General features: G+C 33.3%; 2 protein-coding genes across 7 annotated transcripts; both read right to left on the bottom strand.

Moving 5' to 3' along the window:
• Positions 1 to 6,774: 6,774 nt before the first annotated feature.
• On the bottom strand, positions 6,775 to 14,263 carry LOC133829667 (FRIGIDA-like protein 3). 3 transcript variants are annotated; one of them, XR_009891848.1, is made up of 9 exons: positions 14,109 to 14,263; positions 13,344 to 13,435; positions 12,772 to 13,079; positions 11,332 to 11,478; positions 10,999 to 11,187; positions 9,028 to 10,795; positions 8,083 to 8,297; positions 7,855 to 7,980; positions 6,775 to 7,232 (listed from the first exon to the last, which is right to left on the bottom strand). XR_009891848.1 is itself a non-coding variant. In XM_062259424.1 (6 exons), the coding sequence occupies exons 1-6, from the start codon at positions 14,130 to 14,132 to the stop codon at positions 9,069 to 9,071; spliced, it is 2,487 nt and encodes an 828-aa protein (XP_062115408.1). In that variant the 5' UTR covers positions 14,133 to 14,263; the 3' UTR covers positions 8,866 to 9,068. The 3 variants fall into 3 exon arrangements, 1 of the variants encoding a protein (XP_062115408.1); XR_009891847.1 differs by having other exon boundaries at positions 9,049 to 10,795; XM_062259424.1 differs by lacking the exons at positions 6,775 to 7,232; positions 7,855 to 7,980; positions 8,083 to 8,297 and having other exon boundaries at positions 8,866 to 10,795.
• Positions 14,264 to 16,954: 2,691 nt separating this feature from the next.
• LOC133829665 (PHD finger-containing protein 6-like) lies at positions 16,955 to 22,861 on the bottom strand. 4 transcript variants are annotated; one of them, XM_062259420.1, is made up of 9 exons: positions 22,814 to 22,861; positions 21,420 to 21,517; positions 20,838 to 21,094; positions 20,096 to 20,236; positions 19,765 to 19,938; positions 19,522 to 19,618; positions 18,658 to 18,888; positions 18,428 to 18,552; positions 16,955 to 17,566 (listed from the first exon to the last, which is right to left on the bottom strand). In XM_062259420.1, exons 1-9 carry the CDS (start codon positions 22,835 to 22,837, stop codon positions 17,391 to 17,393), a joined length of 1,323 nt encoding a protein of 440 aa, XP_062115404.1. In that variant the 5' UTR covers positions 22,838 to 22,861; the 3' UTR covers positions 16,955 to 17,390. The 4 variants fall into 4 exon arrangements, with proteins under 4 accessions (XP_062115404.1, XP_062115407.1, XP_062115405.1 ...); XM_062259423.1 differs by having other exon boundaries at positions 19,765 to 19,914; XM_062259421.1 differs by having other exon boundaries at positions 20,096 to 20,233.
• Between the last annotated feature and the right edge of the window lie 837 nt (positions 22,862 to 23,698).

The following is a 23,698-nucleotide window of genomic DNA, read 5'->3' as shown; positions in this document are numbered from 1 at the left end:
GGGCAGAAACAGTGGAGAGGACATCATGGACCGATGATAATCCAGGGAGACGGTTCAAATCTTGCTATAGGATGAAAGTGAGCCTGTTTATATTTTTTGTCTTCTTTTTCCTTTATATATTATTAGCTTGGAAATAAATTAATTCAAGAAAACTATTTGTGAACAGTGGAATGGGGGTTGTAACTATTTCCAATGGATTGACCCCCCTATGTGTGAAAGGTCAAAGATGGTGATACCTAGTTTGCTAAGAAGAGTACGTGAGTTTGATGGTGATCTGGGCAGATATTATGAATATGAAGATAGATATGAGTCTTGCTTTGAACCTAGTGTGGAGCCTTTTCAATGTCAACATTGTGGCTATATGAATGGGAGTTTGGATGGAAGAGTTCGAGCAAGTTCCTGGTTGGTAAAGGGAAATGTGAGGAAGATGATGTTGTTTTTTTTTTTTTTTTAATTGTGTATTGGCTGACAAAAATTATGTAATGTTCGACTTTCCTGTTTATTGTATTTAGTGTTGCTTTCAAGCATAATAAAAATGATGTATTTTATTTAGTGTTCGACCCTTCCCTGAAAAAAAATCATGGCTTCATTGAATGTAAGAGAAATATATTTATTTAGTGTTGCTTTCAAGCATAATAGAATGATGCACCAAACCAGATATTTTGTCATTGATTAATATTTTCAACTTTACAGAGCAAACATATGACATATTAAGTAGCATAATGTCTACATGTCAAAAGTATTCCTAATGGCCAAGATGTCCCAAAATATTGATAAAGTCAGACTGAATATGTACATGTCAAAAGTATGGTAATGCCTATATTGTATGGCGACTACACCAAAAAGAAAACAAGTTTTCTACATCAAAAGGGTTTAAGATTAAAGAGCAGCTTCTTAGTTGGTCTGAGATGTGGAACCACCATTCCTTTGCTTCTGTCTCTTAGCTCGCTCCTTCCTTTTAATAGTTTCAGTAGTAGGATTCTGAGATGGTGGTCTTCCTCTCTTTTTTTGCCTTGCAGGCTGTAATTAAACCAAAAACATAACTCATCATACTTAAGCAAATCACATTCATTTTAACTGCAAATGAATACAAGTCTGGCATACCGTGTACCAAGATTACCTCCATAGTTGCATTCTTGCATGTTACTCGTGAATGGCCTGTTTGCTTACAATTGCTGCAGTGATTAACTTGGCCAACTCTCCTAGCCTTTGTTGCAGTAGTAGGTGGTGGTTCATCTGCCTCTTTGTTTCTAGACTTTTTAGGCCTTCCAGGTAAAATTGTCTCTGTTGGAGGATGTATCGGATTCAGACCAGTGTCAGGCCACTTATCTGGGCTAGGCATTGGTTCAATTGGTGTCGCATAAGTTTCTTCATATGCTTGCCTCTTGTAGTAGTCATCTATGAATCCCACTGGATCTAGGTTTGAAAACCAGATAGCAGCTAAAGCATGCCCACATGGTATGCCAGACAATTGGAATAGCCTACATGTGCATGTTTTCGTTTCCAAGTTCACAACAAATGACTGAGCATTGATGCTTTGCAATAAATTTACCTGGAACTTACCACCTCCAGCAAGCATAGGGAAACAATGCTTAGCAACATTCTTGTTTTTCTCAATGATGTCCATAATTCTTTTGGAAACAGGATGCACCCACTTAGAGACACTCATTCTTCTATTGCAGAACAAACTCATCATCCAATGCCTAATATTTTCTAGCAAAGTGATAATAGATTTATCTCTGGCATCAAGAATGGCATTGTTGAAACTTTCACAGAGGTTATTAATAAGAAGGTCACATTTCACATGCTCCCTGAAATGAGACTTGGTCCATTCTTCTGGGTTTTTTTTCATCAGCCATTCATACGCCTTGAAATTCTCTTGCTTAATTTCATTCATCCTATTTTTCCATTCCACTTTAGTTGTTGCCCTTGCAGCGGTCCACATCATTTGCTTAAGTAAGAGTCCAGGGAATTGCTTCTTGAAATTGGCATACATATGTCTCACACAGAATCTCACTTCCGAACCTTGAAATACAGTACTTAATGCTATTTCTAAGCCCTTTTGCCTATCTGAAATCATTGTTAATCTCTCTGGTTCATCAATCTTCAAATCCTCCTTCAATAAATTTAAAAACCATGTCCAGCTACCTGTGTACTCCTTCTCCACTACAGCATAAGCCACTGGAAACATGGCATTTGTTGCATCAATGCCAATTGCAGCTAATAACATTCCTTTGCAATATCCTTTTAAAAAACAACCATCCAAGCAGATAAGGGGCCTACAACCATTGACGAATCCATCTTTACAAGCTTTAAGACATATATACACCCTTTCAAATAACCTCTTTCCATCCTGCATTCTGGTTTTCAATATTGATGTGCTCCCAGGATTTCTCTCTAACAGTTGCTTGCAATAATCTTCCAGTATGGCATATTGTTCCCTTATAGTTCCTTCTAACATCACTCTTGCACAATTCTTTGCTCTGTAGAAAGTTGACCTTGTTGTTCTTGAAAACTGAGTACGTGTTGTTAGCTGCATGAAACCAGAGTAAGTTAAGTTTGGGTTTATTTTGAACTGTTCAAGATAATGCTTTGCAAGCCAATTGGAGGTTGCATGTTTGTTGTTGAAAACCAATCCACACGTGTGCCTATCCACCAATGTATTTACCCTGAATGAGCGCTTGTCTGACAGTTGGACTCTTGCATAAATGACCCAATTGCAGCCTGCACTCTTGCATTTTGCCCTTACCCGACTTTGGTCATTGGCCAGCCAAACATACTCCCTGTTAATCTTAATAAAATGCTCCTTCAATGCAGTTCTGAATTGGTCCACGGTAGCAAAAAGCATGCCTAATTTAAATCTGAAGTTATCCATGTTTGTTGCATGATTGAATTGGTTGTTGAATCTTTTTCTCCTCCTGGCATTACCATCCTCATCTGAACTAGACAAACTTTGTAGGTCTTCCTCACTAACATAAGCACCTTCATCATCATTTGGATCAGCTTGGCTACAACCGTCTGTAACTGAATGCCACCATGTTGCAGGATTAGCATTAGCAAACATCTCTTCAGCCTCACCCTCATTCTGCATGTACTCCTCCTCCTCCATAACAAATTCAGACTCTTCATTACCTTCACCTTCATTTTGCCCATTCTCATTAACAGCAGCTTCACCTTCATTTTGCCCATTCTCATTAACAGCAGCTTCATCATGCTGACTCTCTAGACCCCTTTCACCAACATCACTTTCACTCTGAATATTCTCACCAACATCAGCTTCATCATTTTGACTTGGGCCAAAATCATTATACTCATACTCATATTCGACCTCTTCTCCAACTTGGGCCTCTTCTGCAGCACAATTGAGTTTTGGATTGACAACCACATCGACAACTACATCTGCATCATCAGGCAAGTCTTCAATGACACAACTAGATTATGTCCATTCCTCTGGCATATTGACAACAAAAAAAGGGTCCTCATCTTCAGAGTTCACAGAGTCAATGTCTACAACTTCAGGACCATCCTCATATCTAATTTCATTGTGATCAAACCAAGGATCTTCATCATCTGATAATGGGTTGACCACTACATCTGCTGGGATAGTTGTATCATCAGGCAACTCTTCTATAGTGCACATCGTCTTCTTAGAAAGTTCTGGGATATAAGGAATTGCATCTTTCTCCTTACTCCATTCCAACTCCAAAGTTCTTTCTGGTTGGACCACAAAAATATCCACTTGTCTATACTTTCTCCTCATCATATCTTCAACCATTTCAATAACTTGTTTATCACCAATTACCATTTCAGCCAAATTCAAATGCTTCTCCTTAGGCTTCCACAAAAAACCCACAGGCAATTTATACCCTAAGCATTGCACCATCCAATCCAACTCATATCTACTGAAGTAATCAGTGTGATTCCAGTCAAAAAAAGAAACTTTACCTCCATGATACCTTTTGTTGCCAAATGGAGTGAAGAAACTTCCTCCATGGTGCATTGCCACAGTAAAATGGCCCCCACACAGATCTAGCATATCAGATAATAAAAAAATACAAAGAAAGTTAGTGGGAAAATGGACAAACTCATGTGATATACGACAAAGCACATTACCCAAACAAAACAAAGAATATCCCACAAAAGTACATGCACAACACAGTCAGGGGCTTACCATATCCAGGGGGTTCTTCGTCCTCAGTCCGAAGCATGGGCATTTTGTTCCAGTTCCTCCTCCTGCTTCGTCGTCGTCCTCAATCCGAAACGGTAAAAAGCAGGGGGTTCTTCGTCCTCAGTCTTCGTCGTCCTCCTCAATTCGAAATGGTAAAAAGCAGGGGGTTCTTCGTCCTCAGTCTTCGTCGTCGTCCTCTGTGATCTTTGTAGTCTCAAGAAATTAGTTTCAGAAAAAACTTTGAATGTGGGTTTGCCTTTTCTACATGAAATGTGGGTATAAAGAAATCATTCCCTGTTCAAGCCGTTGGAAATTTTTTTTTTGATTTGCAGTTAATATTTTAAAGCACATGTGTCTGGTTTTGTACACGCAATTGGCCACGTAAGCGTTTTTAACGCTGTTAGGGGTAAAGTAGTGACGGAGGCACAGTTCATGTGGGTTTGAGTATATTCACCGCGAAAAATAAAGATTGGGTGTATAAGTGGAACAACATGTAAACATTGGGTATTTTCGCCGGTAATAACCCTAATTTTTATTTAATCATCATGTACATTGTAGTTATTTAGAATATTCTGTAAATTTTCAAAAAATTATAAATGATTTATAGTATCAAAAATAATGTTAAAATTAAGGGTAAACATTTGACCCGAAAAACCGCAAACCCACTCGACCCATAACCCGAAAACCCCATTTTTTGCAAAACTGATCGACTTCGGGTGAAATCCGATCCGAACCCGATATGGTTCGGGTCATTTTCAGGTGTAGCTTGAACATAACTAAAAAAAATTGAAAAAATTAATATTATTTTCAAAAAAATTACTAAGGCCCAATTTGTAAAAAAAATCAACATTACCAAACTAACAACAAAGTTAAAAAAATGTGAAAAATTAAAAAAAAAAGTGTCAAAAAATGGTATTTTTGAAATTTTTTTACCGATGCTCAATTTTGGACCAATCCCACCCGAAACCCGAACTCACCCCAAACCCAAAAATTTCGGACCGGATTCGGTACTACTTTCTTCCACCCGAAACCCGCAAAATCCGAACCCAATGCACCCGAAAACTCGACTCGTGTGCACCCTTAATTAAAATAGTTTGTTACACGCATGACTATTTTTTATGCACGTGAAAAATGGTATGTTTAAATTTTGTTTTCGATACTCTAAATTATTTAAAAAAAATTAAAATTTTGCAAAATGCTCTAAGTAACTACAATATATACACTCATAAAAAATTAGTTTATTTTTTATAATTATATATATTGTAGTTACTGAAAATATAGGAGAGGGTGCGCACCCTAAAATATATGGATAAGAATGGGTTTATTTTTTGTTTAGTGCAATAAAAAGGACCAAGTGTGATTTATATTTAATGAGTTACAAAGTTATTAAGTTTATATGAAATAGTTGGATAAATTGGTGAAGTTATAAATGTAGCAAAATAATGGTATTTTGTTTTCATTTTATTTCATCATGTATAAATTCCAAATTGAGTTTTTTCTTATTTTAGGATTGCTATTTAGAATTTTGTGAGTCCAAATGTGACTCTTCCACAAAATTAGAGTACCAACCTAAACCAAAATCAACAATGCCAAAAAAAAAAACTATACTAATCAAACATATAGACTCAACACTTAATTTTTTTTTAATGGTACATAAAATAATGCACTAAAAAGAAAACAAAAAATGAAGCTAGATGCCAGCCAAGATGATAACCTCTCATCCAAGAACAATTACAACAATTTTTGGACAACACATTTCTATTGAGATTAATGCTAAAAGAGACCTTAAAGTGTCCACATAATCCATTGCCAAGTAACACATTATTTTGTGTTGAATAACATTATGTAATATTGTATGAGTTTTTTTTTAATTATTTTAGTCTAAACTTCAGTAAAAGATGATGGTTGATATTAAAAAACTAAAATGCCCCATTAAGAACAAAAATAATGGCTGTGTTTATTGGGTAACTATTTGTTACCCTATCTTTTTGTAAAATATCATTTTGGTACCATGTGTTAACAATAATACTTATTTGATATATTTTATTTTGAAATTGTACATATTTAGTACCCTATATTTTGAAATAGTACATATTTGGCACTATAAACTCAAATTTAATTAATAAAATTATTCCAAATTAATCAAACTGCTCTAAATTATGAGTTTCAAATTCAAATTTAATTACTTAATTACATATAACTTATGTTAGTTTGGTCATATCGATAAAATTTTATTTATCGAATCTCAGTCTAGTGTACCAAATATGTATAATTTTAAAATACAAATATTATATAAACATTATTGAAAAAAGAGTATACAAAAACGATACTTTTCAAAAATACAGGGTACCAAATGAGTAAATTCCATTCATTATTTTGTATTATATAACATATTGTAATAGAATAATGATAGATACACATTCATTGTATACACTCAAAATGGACACAATGATATGTCGTGTACCTTAAGCCATACATAAAAATATTGAGTTTCACTAAAAAAAAATTGAATAGATTAAGATACGTAATACATCATTGTGTGCATTTTGAGTGTGTAAAACGATTGGATACTTATCATTATGGATTGGAATATGCTCTCTTTTGACTATTGCCAAGTATCAGTTTATTTTTGCCTTTTTATAGCAGATTAGATTATAAAAAGTACAAGAAATTTCCTGTCCAATGGGCATTTATTGTATAAAGAAGAGAAGATATATACAACTGTACCATTTCTACTCTACTGTGAAAAATCTACAGAGATGGATTTGGATTTTACTTTGTTTGCAAACCAAGGAGGAGGAGGAGAAACAACATGTTCCTGTTGAAACGAAGAGATGACATCTGATATGAAACCTGATAGTAAAATTTTCCCACTTTTAATCTATTCTGAATTCTGTGAATCTTCACAATTTACGAATCAGTGGGCCGTCGATTTCCATGTCCTCGTCGGCCAGAGTACTAACCGAAGTGGGAAGCTCCCCTTATGTGTTGGAAGGAAGAGGTTCGCCATCGGTGCTATGGAATATGCCCCAGAAGAGTTGCTTTGATTCTGATGACAAAATATCTGGCAAAATGCAAGGGAAATCTTGCAAATAAACATTCTCATCTTTCAAACATCACAACAAAACACCACCCATGTAACTATAATGTATTTTACTGGGATAACAAAAGGTGTTGAAAAGAAATTCCAACTCATTGAGAATCAAGCCATTGGTATTAGGAATGGCAACAAGTAGGGTTCAAATAAAGTATGTCTATTTCACGAGTCACGGCCCTACTTTATTAGAAAAAACTCTACCCATACTCTACCCTATTATTCTATCATTTTAAGCAAATAGAGTACAGGTATTACCCTAACGGGTATAGGATTTTCGTGAGTCATCCAACCATAATCAATTAAGGAATAAAAAACATATCAATACAAAATAGTACTAGTGACAGTATGACAGAACTTTTTTTTTCCTTGAAAATAATATCCCACCTAAACTTCAATTTTTGGGGACCAGGAAATAATAGCAAGTGCTACGAGAGCACCCAAGAAGAACTCGAACTTAATAACTTGAGTGAGCAAATCACATGACTGACCATTTGAGCTACCCCTATTGGGTACCGCTGACAATATTTTAGAAACACATATAAAAAGAATTTGTATAAAGCTAGAAGACTATAGAGAGCAAAAAACTTACTCTGTGAATAGATATTTAAGCTGTGTAGATGTGAATATTAGAAGCTCAACATCATTAATATAACTTATCATAACTCTTTCATGGATCTCAATCTGTTTAAACAGCTTCACATAGTTCTGTCTTGATCTGCCAGTCAAACAAAAGTAAAGTCTTCAATTGTTAAGACTTGCAACACAGCAACATAATTCAGAAAGTAATCAATCTAACAAATTAGAAGCTAAAATGGACCTTTCAGTGTTATCAGCTGGGAAAAAAGTACAATGCAACATCTCAAAGATCTGGGCACTCATCTTGGAAGAGGTCAACCAAGAAATGGTACTGAGTAAGCATCTCAATTAACTTGAAGAACTGGAGGCAACTTTAGGATGAATTTGCAAGGAAGTTGTGCCTGGAACCCACTGAGGAATTTACATGGATTCCTATCAAGAATGCTGAAGCCTCCCCTGAAGTAAGAAAAAATGCAGTTCAAAGGGTTTAAGTACTGTTTGGTTGTGAGTAATAAAAACAAAGAAAAGAGAATAAGAATAGGAATGAAATAAAACTTAATGAGTAAAAAGAAAATTAATACATTTATTATTATTGTACATTGGAATAGTCTTTCCTTCTTTTTTGTTAGGAATAGTCAATAGTAGAAAAGTCATTTCATTGGAATGACATTCCAATACTTGAATTATAACCAAACAAAAAAAAAATGGAATGAAAATTGATTCTTTTCGATTCCGTATCTTTTAACTTTGATGGAGGGGAGATTCAAACTTGAGACCTCCTCCTTGTGAGGAAAAGTATAATACTATTCCCATCTTCTCAATTCCATATCATTCCTTCCCAAACTCCCCCAAAAATACACCTGTCTTTCCTATTTTTTTGTGACTAGAAAGTCTGCCTTTCCAAGCCCAATATTTTTTATAATCTGAACTGCTTTCCAAAAATTCACCCATATATACCAATACCATTATAAAAAATACAAAATAAACTAAAGGTAATAATGTTACTAATTCAAACCACAAAACATTTAAGAAAAACAATAGTGCATATATTAGAGGATCAAAATGTCATCTGGTACATCAACTAACAAATTAACAAGTTATTTTTTTCGTTCTTTTGGGTCATTTCTTTAGGTACTAAGTTCATTTATACATTGGAACATCAACGATCTGCAGGGTTAAGACTAACCGTTAAAACGAGGATAGTCACCTTTTGGCCATTTTTACTAACTAGTGAAGATATGTGTTCTGGTACTGGTAGCCGTTTGCAAAGTAGTTGCCATGTCCGGGGGAGTGGCTGTAAGCTGCAGAACCGAGCAGAGGAGGACAATGGTTGTCATTTGGTCCGGGGTAGACATAGGGTCGTTCATACATGTACTGTGGCGGATACCTGTTTTCGGCAACTCTAGGATAGAAAGTCTTTTCAGGAGGAATGTTAGTAACATGAGGCCCAATGCCAACACCGTTAGCCCGAGGTCTCTTTCGTTGAGAGTTTGCTGATTCAGTCACCCTTTTCTTGGCCTTCTCCAGCTGGAGAACCCTCTTCTGCAGTGTATCCACTGGGTACTGTTCCTCAAGCTTATGCTCTTTTATGCACTTCACCACGGCCTTAAGAGCAGTCAACTCTCGCTTATTCACCTCATTCTGAACATTAGGAGATGTATTCCCTGGTTTGGATGGTGAAACAGCTTTCCTTGCCTCCCTCAAGTGAGATTTCAGTAAAGCCACAGGAGAGAACTGCTCTGTCAATTCAAAAGCAAAAGCCAAGTTGACAGCATCAATTTGTCTTCCACTATTAACCAGTACTTCAATTACACCTGGCATTTTCTCGGACAGTCCAAGGGAACGACACAGAACAGCCATTTGGCGACGGCGAGAAACCATTGGTACTAGCCTGGACAATTCCTCCTTATCAAAATCTGAGGCAATACCAAAAGTGACCAGAAGTTGCAGAAATGCATGAGCCTCAAATGAGTTCCCATTGCTAGCATCCAGATCAAGGGCATCCAACTTTGGCTTCCATTCATCAGCAATTTCTTTTGCTTGCTCCTTAACCTCTTCTGTGATTACCTCAGAAGCAGAGACCAAATCTAGGCTTGTTAACAAAGTGCTCAGACATTCCATCAACATGATACATGTGCAGCGACGACCCAAGAGATTTGAATCCTTCTTTCCATCCATATCGAGAGCTTCCACGCGATAAAAGGCTCCCAAAGATTCCAACACAAAAGATGCAGGATTGATTGCAGCTCTTAATGCAAATGGAATTTCATCCCTTATGGCAGCAAGATTTTTTCTGTTGTCTGATATAAATTTGTGAAGCCCTTCTGAGTCCATCTCTTTACATAGTTTCACTAACTGGGGATAAGACTTCACACCTGCATGCTCATTTTCAACACTTTTCATTCCCTCTAAGTTACCATCAGAAATTGTAATGTCTTGTGGTGTCTCATCCATCACAACAGCCGGATCATCAGATGATGCCTTCCCGTGCTTATCTCGAGCAATAGCAATGGCCAATACAGCAGCACCTCTCTTCTCTTGAATCTTGTCCAATGAAGCTTGCTCCTTGGCCACTATATCTGCTTCCTTCTTCTTCAACAAATCTTGGGCTTTCATTGTTCTGTTCTCAAACTCCTTTTCTTGGTCTTCCAACTCATGAAAACGCCTCTTTAAAGATTTTTCAAGCCCAAGAAAATGTTGTTCAAGTTCTTTCCATTTTAAATCAAGGGATACAACCCATTGACTTTCAAGTTCAGCAAATGCTTTCTGAAGGTGTTGCATTTTTGACGTCGCAGAGTCTATCAGTGTAGCAATTGAGTGATCATTATCCATGACAAAGAATCTGATAGATGATTCAGGTAGGTGTAAAGATAGAGAATTTTGGGGTAGAAACGATGAATCAATCAATCCATTAGGTCGAAAGTTGAGATGAGTGGCTGCTACTCTGCAAATCCCTACATAGACACACAAAGACAGAGAGAACAAAAGAAACCACAAAACACTTTATGAATCAATTGGTTTATCAATGTAATAAAAACAATCTAGATGTCTTCATTTTTTTGGCTTTCTTTTATTATGTGCGACATGAAAAAGAATTTTCCAAGAAATAAAGTAATAAAAAACAGATTTTCTAATGGATGGCAATTAATTACTTTACCTGCACTAACATCAAGTGATGATGGCAACAATGTGCATGATTTTTCGACCAGTTCGTTCTCTTCCTTTTCATTCGAACTTTCAACTTTTCTAGGTGGGATAAAGGTATTCGTTGACTGTCTTTCTGTTAGAGGCTCTTTTGTGCATGGGTCAGCAGGTTTTTTCTCTGAAATGATCCTAGGAACGCCACCTTAATATATTATGAAGAAAAACGTCAAGTTGGGAAACCGTAATCATTTCCATGCAGAAAATGGAACTTTTTTTATATAGACGAAAAGAAAGATGCAGAACTGATGATACAATTATTAAGAATTATAAAACAGAAGTTACCTACCTGGATCAACAGGTCTTGAACATAAAGGTGATTTTTTTGTTGAATTCTCTATCTTATTTTCAGAAATGTCAGAGTGATTTTTGGAAACAGAAATAGCATCCATAGATTGCTTCTGGTGAGTATGCAACTTCTCAGAAGGTACTAAAGCTGAGATCAGATAGAAAACCCAATACAGATTTGTTAATTTAAAATCCATTTATAAGGACATCAAGCAAGATAAGTACTTGAAATATAGTGAAACAATTGCTGTCTAAATCTGCATCCACAACACAGATAGTAAGACAAAATGCACTTGAAGTACAGGTGTGTTGACACGATTTTTCGCCAACAGTGAATTAAGAATATATCTGGGATGAATTAGTGCTTAATAATAAACCGTATTAAAAAACTAATTCTCAAGAACACTCGTCTCTTTATGTGGTTAAAATCCACCTAGTCCACGAATCTATATTATTACTGTTTTTCTCTCATTTTTGACAAAGTTTTTATATTATAGAAAACTATCCCCCTTCCTCTATCCAAGATCTCAGTATTTATAGAGAAAATACTTGGACAGGCCTTGGGATCATCACGTGACTTCACCCCTAGTGTTACCTGTATCACACTAATTATAAATATTACAACTTATCCTAAAGCATGGTCTGATCACTAAGTAAAATTGATTCTGGATCCTCGAGAATACTCGGACATGCCATGCCTGACCATGCACAATTATATTGTGTGTCCGGGTTTTCAGGGATCCGCGGACATGCCATGTCTGACCATGCACGTCTATATAACGTATCCGAGTTTCTAGGGATCCAAGGATACGTCAAGTCTCCAGCGTGCCTTGAGCCAAATGCACCGTGAGCTCGTGTCACGGATGCTATGCCTTATAATCATTACAAGCTCGTGTTTATTGCTTTGTACACCCCAGCTCGTGTTACTAACCTGGGGAACCGTGCTGTTTTCGTGGAGAATATACGGGCTTATTGATCATCTCTTACGTGCCTTTACTTGCCAGTTGTACACGAGCTGAATAAAAGACCCGTGCTGAAATTTAGGATGCACAAGGTGCATAACAAGCAGTATATGTATCTAACCAAGCTCAGAAAGTATAAAGTTTTCAAACTGTCAAGTGTAAGAAGGTACAGTTACATCATTTTAGTAATTGGAAAAGGATGAATATCATTGGATGTGTTGCTGTAAGTAAGAGGTCTGGGGTTCAAACCCCAGCTGGGCCAGTTCAACAATTGAGTAACTACTAACTGTTTCGTATCAAAAGAGAGAGAGAGAGAGAGAGAGAGAGAGAGAGAGGAAGAAAAGGATGAGTATCAGTTTCAACACAAATCAAAATTTTACAGCAATAATGCTATGCACATCTCTCTCCCTATTCTCTTTAGAATTATTAGGCATTTGAGATAAATTAGTGTGCGGTGTTAAGAAAACAAGATTTCTGACCTTTTGACTCTTTGAAGGTTAATAATCTTGTTACTGAGGTCCCTGAAGATAGCTTAATGGCATCTGCATGAGGAATGAACTTAACTTTACCAGCGTTTACAGGTTTTTGCTTCTTAGAATTAAGCTGAAAAAATGAAAATTTCTCATTTCTCATTGTTCTTGTGACAGCTTCATCTTCTTGGAATGAAGATGTCACAAGAGCATCTTTCTTCCCAGATTCCATCAGCATCGAGTCCGTGCCAGTGAGGCATGATTCGCAGACCCAATCTTGAGGGACCTCAAGCTTTAGTTTTCCTCCCATACAATAACTGAAAACAGAAAGATGGAAAAATTAGTTATATTAATATGACTTATCCAATGCAATAAGTCAACAACAACCACAGATATCTAATCTATCTCAGAGAAAGATGATTTCCCTCAACTTACTACACAAAATCATAAGCTGTATTTCAGATCATAACATAACCAATCATCTTTTATTATATTTCAGACATTTCAGCTGTGAAAACTGAAAGGTTATATGTATGTTCTCATGCTCCAAGAGAGAAAGAGAGAGAGAGAGAGAATCTTACACATGTTCACAAGTTCCAGTGCATTTAGAACAAGTTACAAGTAAAAATCCAAAACGAGCATTACTACCTCCGCATATTTCACAAACTTTTTCCTGGGAAAGAGAAAGGAAGAAATCATATTATTATTATTTTTTCTTTTATATAAGAAATTCAATTACCATTATATTACAGTCAAAAGAGACCCACTGAAGCCTGTAGAATCTGGTATGTACTCATAAAGCAAATTAAGTCATAAAAGAGGAAATAAATTAGATTGGATTGGACCCAAGAACATCCTCTTGCTTCTTATTGAGTTCACAAGTATAACCACTATATTCCACTGTATCCAACCAGTACTAGATTTCCAATACCCAACTGGGACTCAAACTTAGTTTCATCATATCATAAAAAAGACGATAAAAATTAAAAAAAATTAAAAAAAAAAACCTTTTTTAAACATCTTAATCTTGATTACTAGGTCACTCATTAGTCATGGCAACCAATAGTGATCTAAGGCCTCTTTTTGCTCCAGACAAAAACATGTACAAACACTTCTGTTACTACCCTAAAACACAGGTAAAAAGGTCCCATCTTTTAAGGGGAAAAGCATAGCAAATATATAAAAGTCTATTTCAAGAAATGGGATTTCAGTATTCAGTGTCTTTTTAACTAAGAAAGAAACCAAACCCTATACATTTCTTGCAATTTTGATTCTTATTACATGGAGTCGAAAAGTCTAAGAGACTAAAAAAAAAGTGGGAAATGTAGAGAGAGATTCAGTGTCACCTTGGTCTGGCAGTGGCTACCCATTTGGCGGTTTTCGTAATCCAATTCAGTATCTCGTTTTCTGGGAAAAGCAGTCGGAAAATGATGAGTAAAGTGTTGAAGCTAAGCTATGATACAATGAAAAGCAGTGTCAAGAGAAACGGATGCTTGTTCAATTATTTGATAGTTTGAAATTATTTAAAGGATTATTAGTCAAGTGGATATGGATACCATTAAAGACATTATTGGCTTCACAAAACCTATTGGAGGAGCTATCAGTCTTTCTCGACCCGTGAATAATTTTTGATGCGATTTTTTTTTTATGACCGTGTATATTGTAGCTATTTAGAGCATCTGCAAATTTTCAGAAAATTCCGAATAATTTACAATACCTAAAACTAGGTTCAAACATGTTATTTTCCACACGCATAAAAAAAATTAGTCACGTGTGCAAACATGTTTGAATTTAGTTTTCGGTATTGTAAATTATTTGGAATTTTCTGAAATTTGCAGGATGCTCTAAATAGTTATAATATACACGGTCATAAAAAAAATTGCGCCGAAAACTATTCACGGATCGAGAACAGTGAGAGCCCTACCGGTAAGACTTAAAGTGAAGCCCAGAATTCTCCACAATTAATATTAAATATTATTTTTTAGTAAGATATTAAATACTATTTTATTTCTTGTATTTTAAATTTGTTCTTCTATTTTGTAAAAAAAAATGTTCTTCTATTCAAGAATATTTTAATATGGTTCTTTGACAAAATGGTCTATTTTTTTAAGTCAGTTTACACGTTACTCTAGTTTTAATAACTCTTTGCAAAATGATTTCTGATCATTTAGACAGCTAGTCGAAAATTTAGACATGTAGTCGAAAAATTCAAACAACTGGTCGAAAAGTTTAGATAGCTGGTCGAAAAATTTAGACAACTGGTCGAATTTTAGACAGAGGTCATTTTGCAAAAAATCATCAAAAGTAGACCAGAGTACAAAATCACTTAAAAAAAAGATGTCATTTTCACCAATTTTTCTTTTAATAATTATCTTATTGTTTTATAAAAAGTCTTGCAAAATGACATATTTATTGAAGTCATTTTGCACTCTGACCTAATACTCTAAACAACTGGTCAAAAAATTTAGACAGCTGGTCGAAATTTTAGACAGCTAATCAAAATTTTAGACTGATGTCATTTTGCAAAAAAATTATCAAAACTAAGTCAAAGTGCAAAATAACTTTAAAAAATATGTCATTTTCACCCATTATTCTTTAGGGATAAAATCTTTCAAAATTAACTATTTGCTTGATTTCTTTAAACTTTTTTAAAAGAATATTTTTATCTTTAGTTTTCTCTAAACTAATATTAAAATTTTTAAAATCCTATACTACACCTTTTTAAAAAATAAATATTTTATTTTTAATTAAATTATATTAAATAAAATTTGAATTAATTTTTTATTAGTATTATTTACTCTTTGTTTTAAAAATAATAATAAAATAAATTAATTAAATTATACTAAGTGAGGGAACATCCAAACTAAGTACCAAGGTTTGCAGTGCTAGAGTTTCATTTCCTTACTAAAAATGATAAATTGAACCTCTTATAGTGTGACTTGGTCATGTGTAGAGGTGAGATTCACAACAATGAGATCATAATTGTGTCCAACACCATTTACTTGGCAACATAGTTAGTATTAGCATGTATTACCTTATATAGTATTTTGCTAAAAAAACTTATATAGGGCTTGTTCAGTAACATACAAATAAACAGTTTTATGTTTATTTAAGGGAATTTACTCATTTGGTACCCTATGTTTTTGCAAAGTATCATTTTGATACCTTCTGTTTTCAATAATGCTCATATGATACCTTATATTTTAAAATTATACATATTTGATACCCTAGACTCAGATTTGATAGATAAAATTTTGTTAATATGATCAAACTGTCATCAGTTATATATAATTAAGTAATTAAATTTAAATTTGGAACTTACATAATTGACAGCAGTTTGATTAAATTGGTAAAATTTTATTAATTAAATTTGAGTTTAGGGTTCCAAATATGTACGATTTTAAAATACAGGGTACCATATGAGCATTATTGAAAACAGAGAATACCAAAGTAATACTTTGCAAAAACACAGGATACCAAATGATTACCTACCTTTTATTTAAATAAAAACGTAAGAACAAAATTTAAAAATATGTTTGGTAAGTTTATTTCTATTTCTTATTTTTTAAAATTTTAATTAATTTTTGCATAATTTTGAAAACATTTTTTTCTTACTTTTAATTTTTTTAAAACGTTTTTCTTCACATTCCTCGTCAGCTTTTTTTTATCAAAAGTATTTTTATTTTTTAAAAACAAAAAACAAAAATAGTTACCAAATACATTTTTATTTTATAAAAATAAAAAAACATAAAACAAAAATATATTTTTATTATTGTGTTTAAAAAATTTAAAAACAAAAATTTTACCAAAAGCAACCATAGTTTTTACTTCCAAATATATTATTTAGTAACTTTTTGTTCTAAAAACATCACTTTTTAAAAAATATTTCTTCAATTATGTGCTAAAAAGTAAAATTTATGTCAAATTTAGGACAAGATATAACATATGTCAAAATTTAAAACAACAATAAATAACTTTTTATTTACAATTTTACCATTAAATAAAATATTTTATCTATCTTTTATTGTTTGGCATTAATTAGACTTTTTAATTCTTTTTTATTTATTTAAAGATCAAAATTAACTAAAAAAATATTTTTTTACATTTCCAATAAATATTAAATGAACATTAATTATAGTTTCATATTTTATGTTTACTTGCACCTATTACAATCGGAGCATAATTACAAATATTATCTCAAATATATTATTTATTCATCTTTATCTAAGATCATCGTCCATTGAAAATGTCCAAGTTACTTGCATTGAAGATCTTAGAGAAAGTCTAAGATAATTGAATAATAAAACACCCAAAATGACAAATTTACAATGCTAAAATGAAACCCTTCCCCTTTTTACAATGATCAATCTCATCCACCAATCTCTCATACAAAATGAAATTTTCTATCCTATTCCCAACAATATCAAAAACCATAGCCATGGAGCTTCTTTTTCTTACTATATATATATATATATATATATATACATCTAAGTTAGAGTTTAGCCTAGTCTCTACTTTTCTACTACAACTGTCCAACTTCTACTGTGATCATCTACATAGAGGAAACAGATATGATATCTGATATGAAACCTGATTGTAATGTTTTCTAGGCTATTCTTCTCTGAATTCTACGAAAATCTTCGCCCTTTACGAATCAGTGGAACGTCGATTTCCATGTCCTCATCATCGTCCGGAGAATTAACCAATGTGGGGAGCTTCTCTTGTGCATTGGAAGGAAGAAGCTTATCATTGGTGCTACGAAAGATGCCCCATAAGAATTGTTTTGATTCTGAGGACAAAATATCTGGCAAAATACAACAAAGAGAAATCTTGCATAGGTATGTATTCCCATTTAGGCATGTTATAGAAAGCAACTAAACAGTCATAGCAATTTCCAACTCAATAAAAAATAAGAAACAAGTTATGACCACATTTATGGTTCGAAAAAAGGTTGCCTATTCCACGATCCTACCCTAATAAAAAAGTTAAGGCTATGGCTATTACCTTAGCGGGTATAGGGTATCTGCGAGTAATAGTACCATAATCAAATTTATGAATTAAAAAAGAATATATAGCAATCCAAGACAATATGAGTGACTATTTTTTTAAAACTAGGAACCCGCCTAGTTAGCCACTTTTTTGGCCTTATGGTTAGAAAGGAATAATAGAATTTTTGAAGATGTCTTTAATTCAGTTGAGACTATTTGGGATAAAATAAAATTTTAGGTTGCTACTTGGGTGTATAGAACCAAGTGTTTTGCGGGGGTTGCCTTCTTCGATCTTATTAGAGATTGGGGCAATTTTTGGATTTAACTTTTGGGGGTGGGTGCTTGTTGTGGGTTTGGGTTTTGTTTTTGTTTTGTAACCACGGTATTCCTCCGTCATAAGTGAGGGCTCTCGATTTTATTAGGAGGGGGTCAGTCTCTAACTATGACCTCTGTCTCTTTTTCAAAAAAAAAAACTAGGAACCCGCCTAATCCTACAATATTTGGGGTGCCCAGAAAGGACTCGAATCTCAAACTTTATAAGAGCAAACCACATATCTTATTATTTGAACCATCCCTGTTGGGTAACACTGACAATAATTTAAAAATACATAAAACATGAATTTTGATTCAACTCATATGCCATGGACAGCCAAAAGAAAAAGAAAGAAAAAACTTACTCTGTGAATCGGCATTAAGCTGTGTAGATGTAAATATTAGCAGCTCAACACCATCAATATAACTTATCATAACTGATTCATTGACTTGCATGTGTTCAAACAGCTTCACATAGCTCTGTCTTGATCTATAAGTCAAACAAAAGAAAAGTCTTCAATTGTTAAGACTCACAACACAACAACAACATAATTAAGAAACTAATCAATCTAATAAATTAGAAGCTAAAATGGACCTTTCAATGTTATCAGCTGGGAAAAAGTACATTCCAACATCTAAAAGATCTGGACAAACATCCTGGAAGAGATCAGCAAAGAAATGGCACTGAGGAAGCATCTTAACTTGAAGAACTGGAGGCATCTTTCTCGAAATTTTATAAACTTCAGGATGAACTTTACAAGGAAGTTGTGCCTGGAACCTACTGAAGAATTCACATGGAATCCAATTTAGAATGCTGAAGCCTCCCCTGAAGAAAGAAAAAACAGTTCAAGGGATTTAGTATGGGAGTTGAAAGAAAATTATTGATTTCCTAAATTATATGGGTGGAGAAAGCCTCTGTCTTTCCAAGACAACTTTTTTATAATCTAGCTTTCCAAAAATTTCAACCATATATACCATTTTAAAAAATAAAATCTTAAGTAATGTTAGTCCATGCCATTCCAAACAAAATTTCAACCAAACAAAAGAATTGATATTTATTTTCCATTCTATTTCTATTCTCACATAAATACTATCATTTCAATCCCTACCAAACAAGATTGTATTAAAAAGAGATGATAAGAAATCACCTGTACTGTATTACAGTCTAGACAGCCTCAGACTAAGATAGTAGATATAAGACATAAAACTACCAACAGAGAACAACAAAGACAGCAAAGAGGCCCTCATGAAAAACTATCAAATCTACAACCACAGAGAAGCATTGAGTATTCCTTACAGCAAGGAGTGCTACACCAAAAATAAATGCCTGAGCATTTTTCTTTTCAAGCAAGGAATGATTTCACAGCATCACCATTTTTTATCATTAATAGAAATTCAAGAATTTTCAAGTAAGAGAAAAAATAATTAAAGAAATAAAATGAAAGGATAAGTTACCCACTTCCAAGTTACATCTGGAGCGGGAAAATATGTGATATACAAGGTAAAACTAAGTGGGAAATTTGGCAGGTCTCCTTGAACATCCTTAGTTTTACCACCTACATAAACATAGACTGCACAATTACTAAAGGCAACTATAGTACTAATTTAATCAGAAGAACATCTTAAGAACCAATAGGTTTATACAAAAACCACAACATCAAATAATCAAGCAGGAACGTTTCATACCAATTAATTACTTTACCTGCACTAACATCAAGTGATGATGGCAACAATGTGCATGATTCTTTGACTAGTTTCTTCTCTATCTTTTTATTTGAAATTCCAACTTTGCTAGATACATGCTGTCTTTTTGTTAGAGGCTCTTTTGTGCATGGGGCAGCATGTTTTTTCTCTGAAATGATCCTAGGAACACCACCTTAATATATTATGCAAAAAAAAAAAAATGTCAACCTGGGATGTAATCACTTACATGTAGAAAATGGATTTTTCTTTATTCGATTAACAAACGAAAAGAAAGATGCAGAACCGATGATGAGACAATTGTTAAGAATTATTAAGCAGAAGTTACCTACCTTGATCAACAGGTCTAGAGCATAAAGGTGATTTTTTAGTTGAATTCTCCATCTTCTTTTCAGAAATGTCACAATGATTTTTGGGAACCAAAATAACATCCCTAGATTTCTTCTGGTGAGCATGCAACTTTCCAGAAGCTACTGAAGTTATTTTTGAAGTATTTAAGGACATCAGAAAAAGTAAGTGCGAACGAATTGCTTTCTAAATCTTTGTCCACATCACCAATAGTAAGATAAAATGCACTTAAAGCACAGGTTCATAACAAGCGATAAACATACATTATACCCCTCAAGAAGGATAAGAAAATGCTTTTGAGCTTATCCTTTGTCAACTTGATTTTCACTTTTGGAAAATGGAATAATAAATATTATTGATGTAAAATAAAAGATTATCAATAGATATAGCAAACCAAGAGAAGAAGCTACAAAAAACTAAATGTAGCACATTGTACTTGTAAAATGTTAATCTAGAACAACTTCAGAACTCAGACATTTTATTGCAACATGTCATTTTAAAGTATATGTATCTGTACTAACTAAGCTTGGAAAGAATAAGTTTTCAAACTCTCAATTGTAAGAAGATAAAGCTACATCATTTTAGTAATTATGAAAAGGATGAGTATAAATTTCAACAGAGTCAAAACTTTATAGCAATGTCGATGCTATCCACATCTCTCTGCCTATTCTCTCTAGAGTTAGTAGGCATTTGAGATAAATTAGCGTGCAATGTTTAGTTTCTGACCTTTTGACTCATTGAAGGTCTCTGAAGATAGCTTAATCATTTCTTCATGAGGAATGAACTTAACTTTACCAGTTTCTACAGGCTTTTGCTTCTTGGAATGAAGCTGTGAAACTGACAATTGCCCCTTGCTCATTGCTATTGTGACAGCTTCATCTTTCTTCCCAGATTCCATCAAAACCGAGTCACTGACACTTTGGCATGATTCACAGATCCAATCTTCAGGGACCTCGTGCTTTACTTTTCTTCCCATGCAATAACTGAAAACAAAGAGATATAAGAATCATTTATGATTGATTATTATCAATGTAGTTCTTTCCATAAGTTATAGTTAATAGAAACAGTTATGCTAACTTGTATTATAACCACATCCAATGCAAATGCGATACTTGAACAACATAAAAGCAACAAGTCATAAACAAAAAGGACAGCAATAACAGCCACAGACATCTAATACATCTCATATAAAGATAATTTCCCTTAACTTGATATTTAAAATCATGAAGATAATTCAATAATCAAAATTAGAGTAAACAAAGGCATTCTCATGCAGAGAGACAGAGAGAGGGAAAGAGAGAATCTTACATATGTTCGCAAGTTATGTTGCATACAGAACAAGTTACAAGTAAAAGTTTGTAACGAGGATTATTACCACCACCACCACATATTTCACAAACTTTTTCCTGAAAAAGAGAAAGAAAGAAATCATATTATTTATATAAGATATGATGACTGAAGCCTGTAGAAACTGGTATGTACAAATTAAGTCATAAAAAAAAGGAAGTAAATAAGAATAGAGCCAAGGACAATTTTCTTGCTTGCTTTTTATAGAGTCCCTACCAATACATCCCATTGCATCCAACCAGTACAAGATTTCCAATAAAAGCACCAACTGGGACTCAAACTAAGTTTCATCATAACTATAAATTTATTACTAGCTAACAGTAAAAACTTGCACTCTTAAACTGTTATATGATGCATTAAATACCAGCATACATCATAGAAATTATATTACTTTATAAAATATAAATAAAAAGAAACTATATTACAACCCTGATGAACAACAAACATGAAAAAGAGCCCCACTTGATTGCTTAGTCGCTCGTTGATCATGGCAACCAATAGTAATCTAAGGCCTCTTTTTGTTTTTAAATTGTGGTAGGGAAGTGGGAAGATATTTGGTCACCAGATTATGCCTACAACCGAAACTTTTTCACCCAAAAAATATGTACAAACACTTCTGTTACTCCACTACTACAAAAATTACATGATAAGTCAGTTAAGAACCGACTTCCGAATATTCATAAGTCAGTTGGGAACCGACTTCCCATGCACAGTAGGTCAGTTGGCCCATGACATCTTCAAGCATAGGAGGTTGGCTCAATGTGAACCGACCTACCATGTCCACAAGGTAGGTCGGTTCTCGCGCAATTGACCTCCCATGCTTAGTTTTGATATACATGATAGGTCAATTCTATATAAATCGACTTATGAACATACATATGGTAAGTCGGTTTAAGCAGAACTGAACTCTCATAACCGATGACGGATGTACAAATTATAATAGTGCTGCCCTAAACCACATGTAAAAGTCATTAACTTTTCAGGAGAAAAACATGGCAAAATGTAAGAGTATATAAAACTTAAATACAAGAAATGGGTATTCGATAATCAGTTTCTTTTTCTATCTAAGAAACCAAATCAAATCCTTCAAATGGAGTGATATACATACATATATAGCAATGAAAAAACAAAAACAACTTTTCATGTAATGCAATTTTGGTTCTTGTTACAAAAATGATACAAGAGAAGAAAAGATGGAATTGAAAATTCACGAGACTGAAAGAACACATCGCAAGAACCGTACCATTGCAAGATGACAGAGAAAGTGAAGTGCTATGAGGCTCGCTCAGCAAAAATGGACAGAAACCAAAAAAAAAAAAAAAAGTTCGGGAAATGTTGAGAGAGAATTTGGTCACCTTGGTTTGGCAGTGGCTACCCATTTTAGATTCGCGGCTTTTCGTCTGCCAATTCTTAATTGTCTTCGTCGTTATATATATAAATATATATTTATATATATATAATGATTTTATTATTTTTCAATAATTATTATTAAAAAATATTTCAAAAATATCAAATTTTAATTTATTTAATTATTTATTATTTTTAAATAATTATTATTGAAAAATATCATAAAAATATCTTTTTTTAATTATTTATTTTATTTTATTTAAATTTAAAAGTTTACGCACTACAATTAAATATAAGAATATTCGGTTAAATATAAAAAAAATTCGTTAAAATTAACATTAAAAAAATAAAAAATCATTAAAACCACACTTATTATATAGAAGAGATATACTAGTTAAAAATAACTTGCAATACAATATATTTATTTATTATTTTTAATTATCGTATAAATTTTAAATAAATAAACAATATCATTAAAATAAATCAAATATGTTTACTATAATGTATGACATAAATGTATTAAAAAATTATGGCAAAACATTTTCTATAATTTTAATGAAAATTGTTTTACTTTTTTTTCAATATATAATAAAATGAATTACAGTTTTATAGTATATATAAATATTTATATTAATAATATTTACATATATGACATCTAAACATAATATTGACCTAAATATATATATTTACATAGCTACATGACATATATACTAGGTAGAAGCAACTTGCGATGCACGTTTGCTAAGTTTTAAAGTTGTAAACACTGTCTGTAATTTTAATAAAAATTGGTTCACTGTTTTTTTAAAAGAAATATATATATATAATAGAATGAGTTATAATTCTATAGTATATATAAATATTTATATCAATAATCTCTACATATATGACATCTA

The sequence above is a fragment of the Humulus lupulus genome, chromosome 4 (genome assembly GCF_963169125.1).
Source record: "Humulus lupulus chromosome 4, drHumLupu1.1, whole genome shotgun sequence".
Classification (NCBI taxonomy): Eukaryota; Viridiplantae; Streptophyta; class Magnoliopsida; order Rosales; family Cannabaceae; genus Humulus; species Humulus lupulus.
This window is presented reverse-complemented; position numbering and strand designations above follow the sequence as displayed.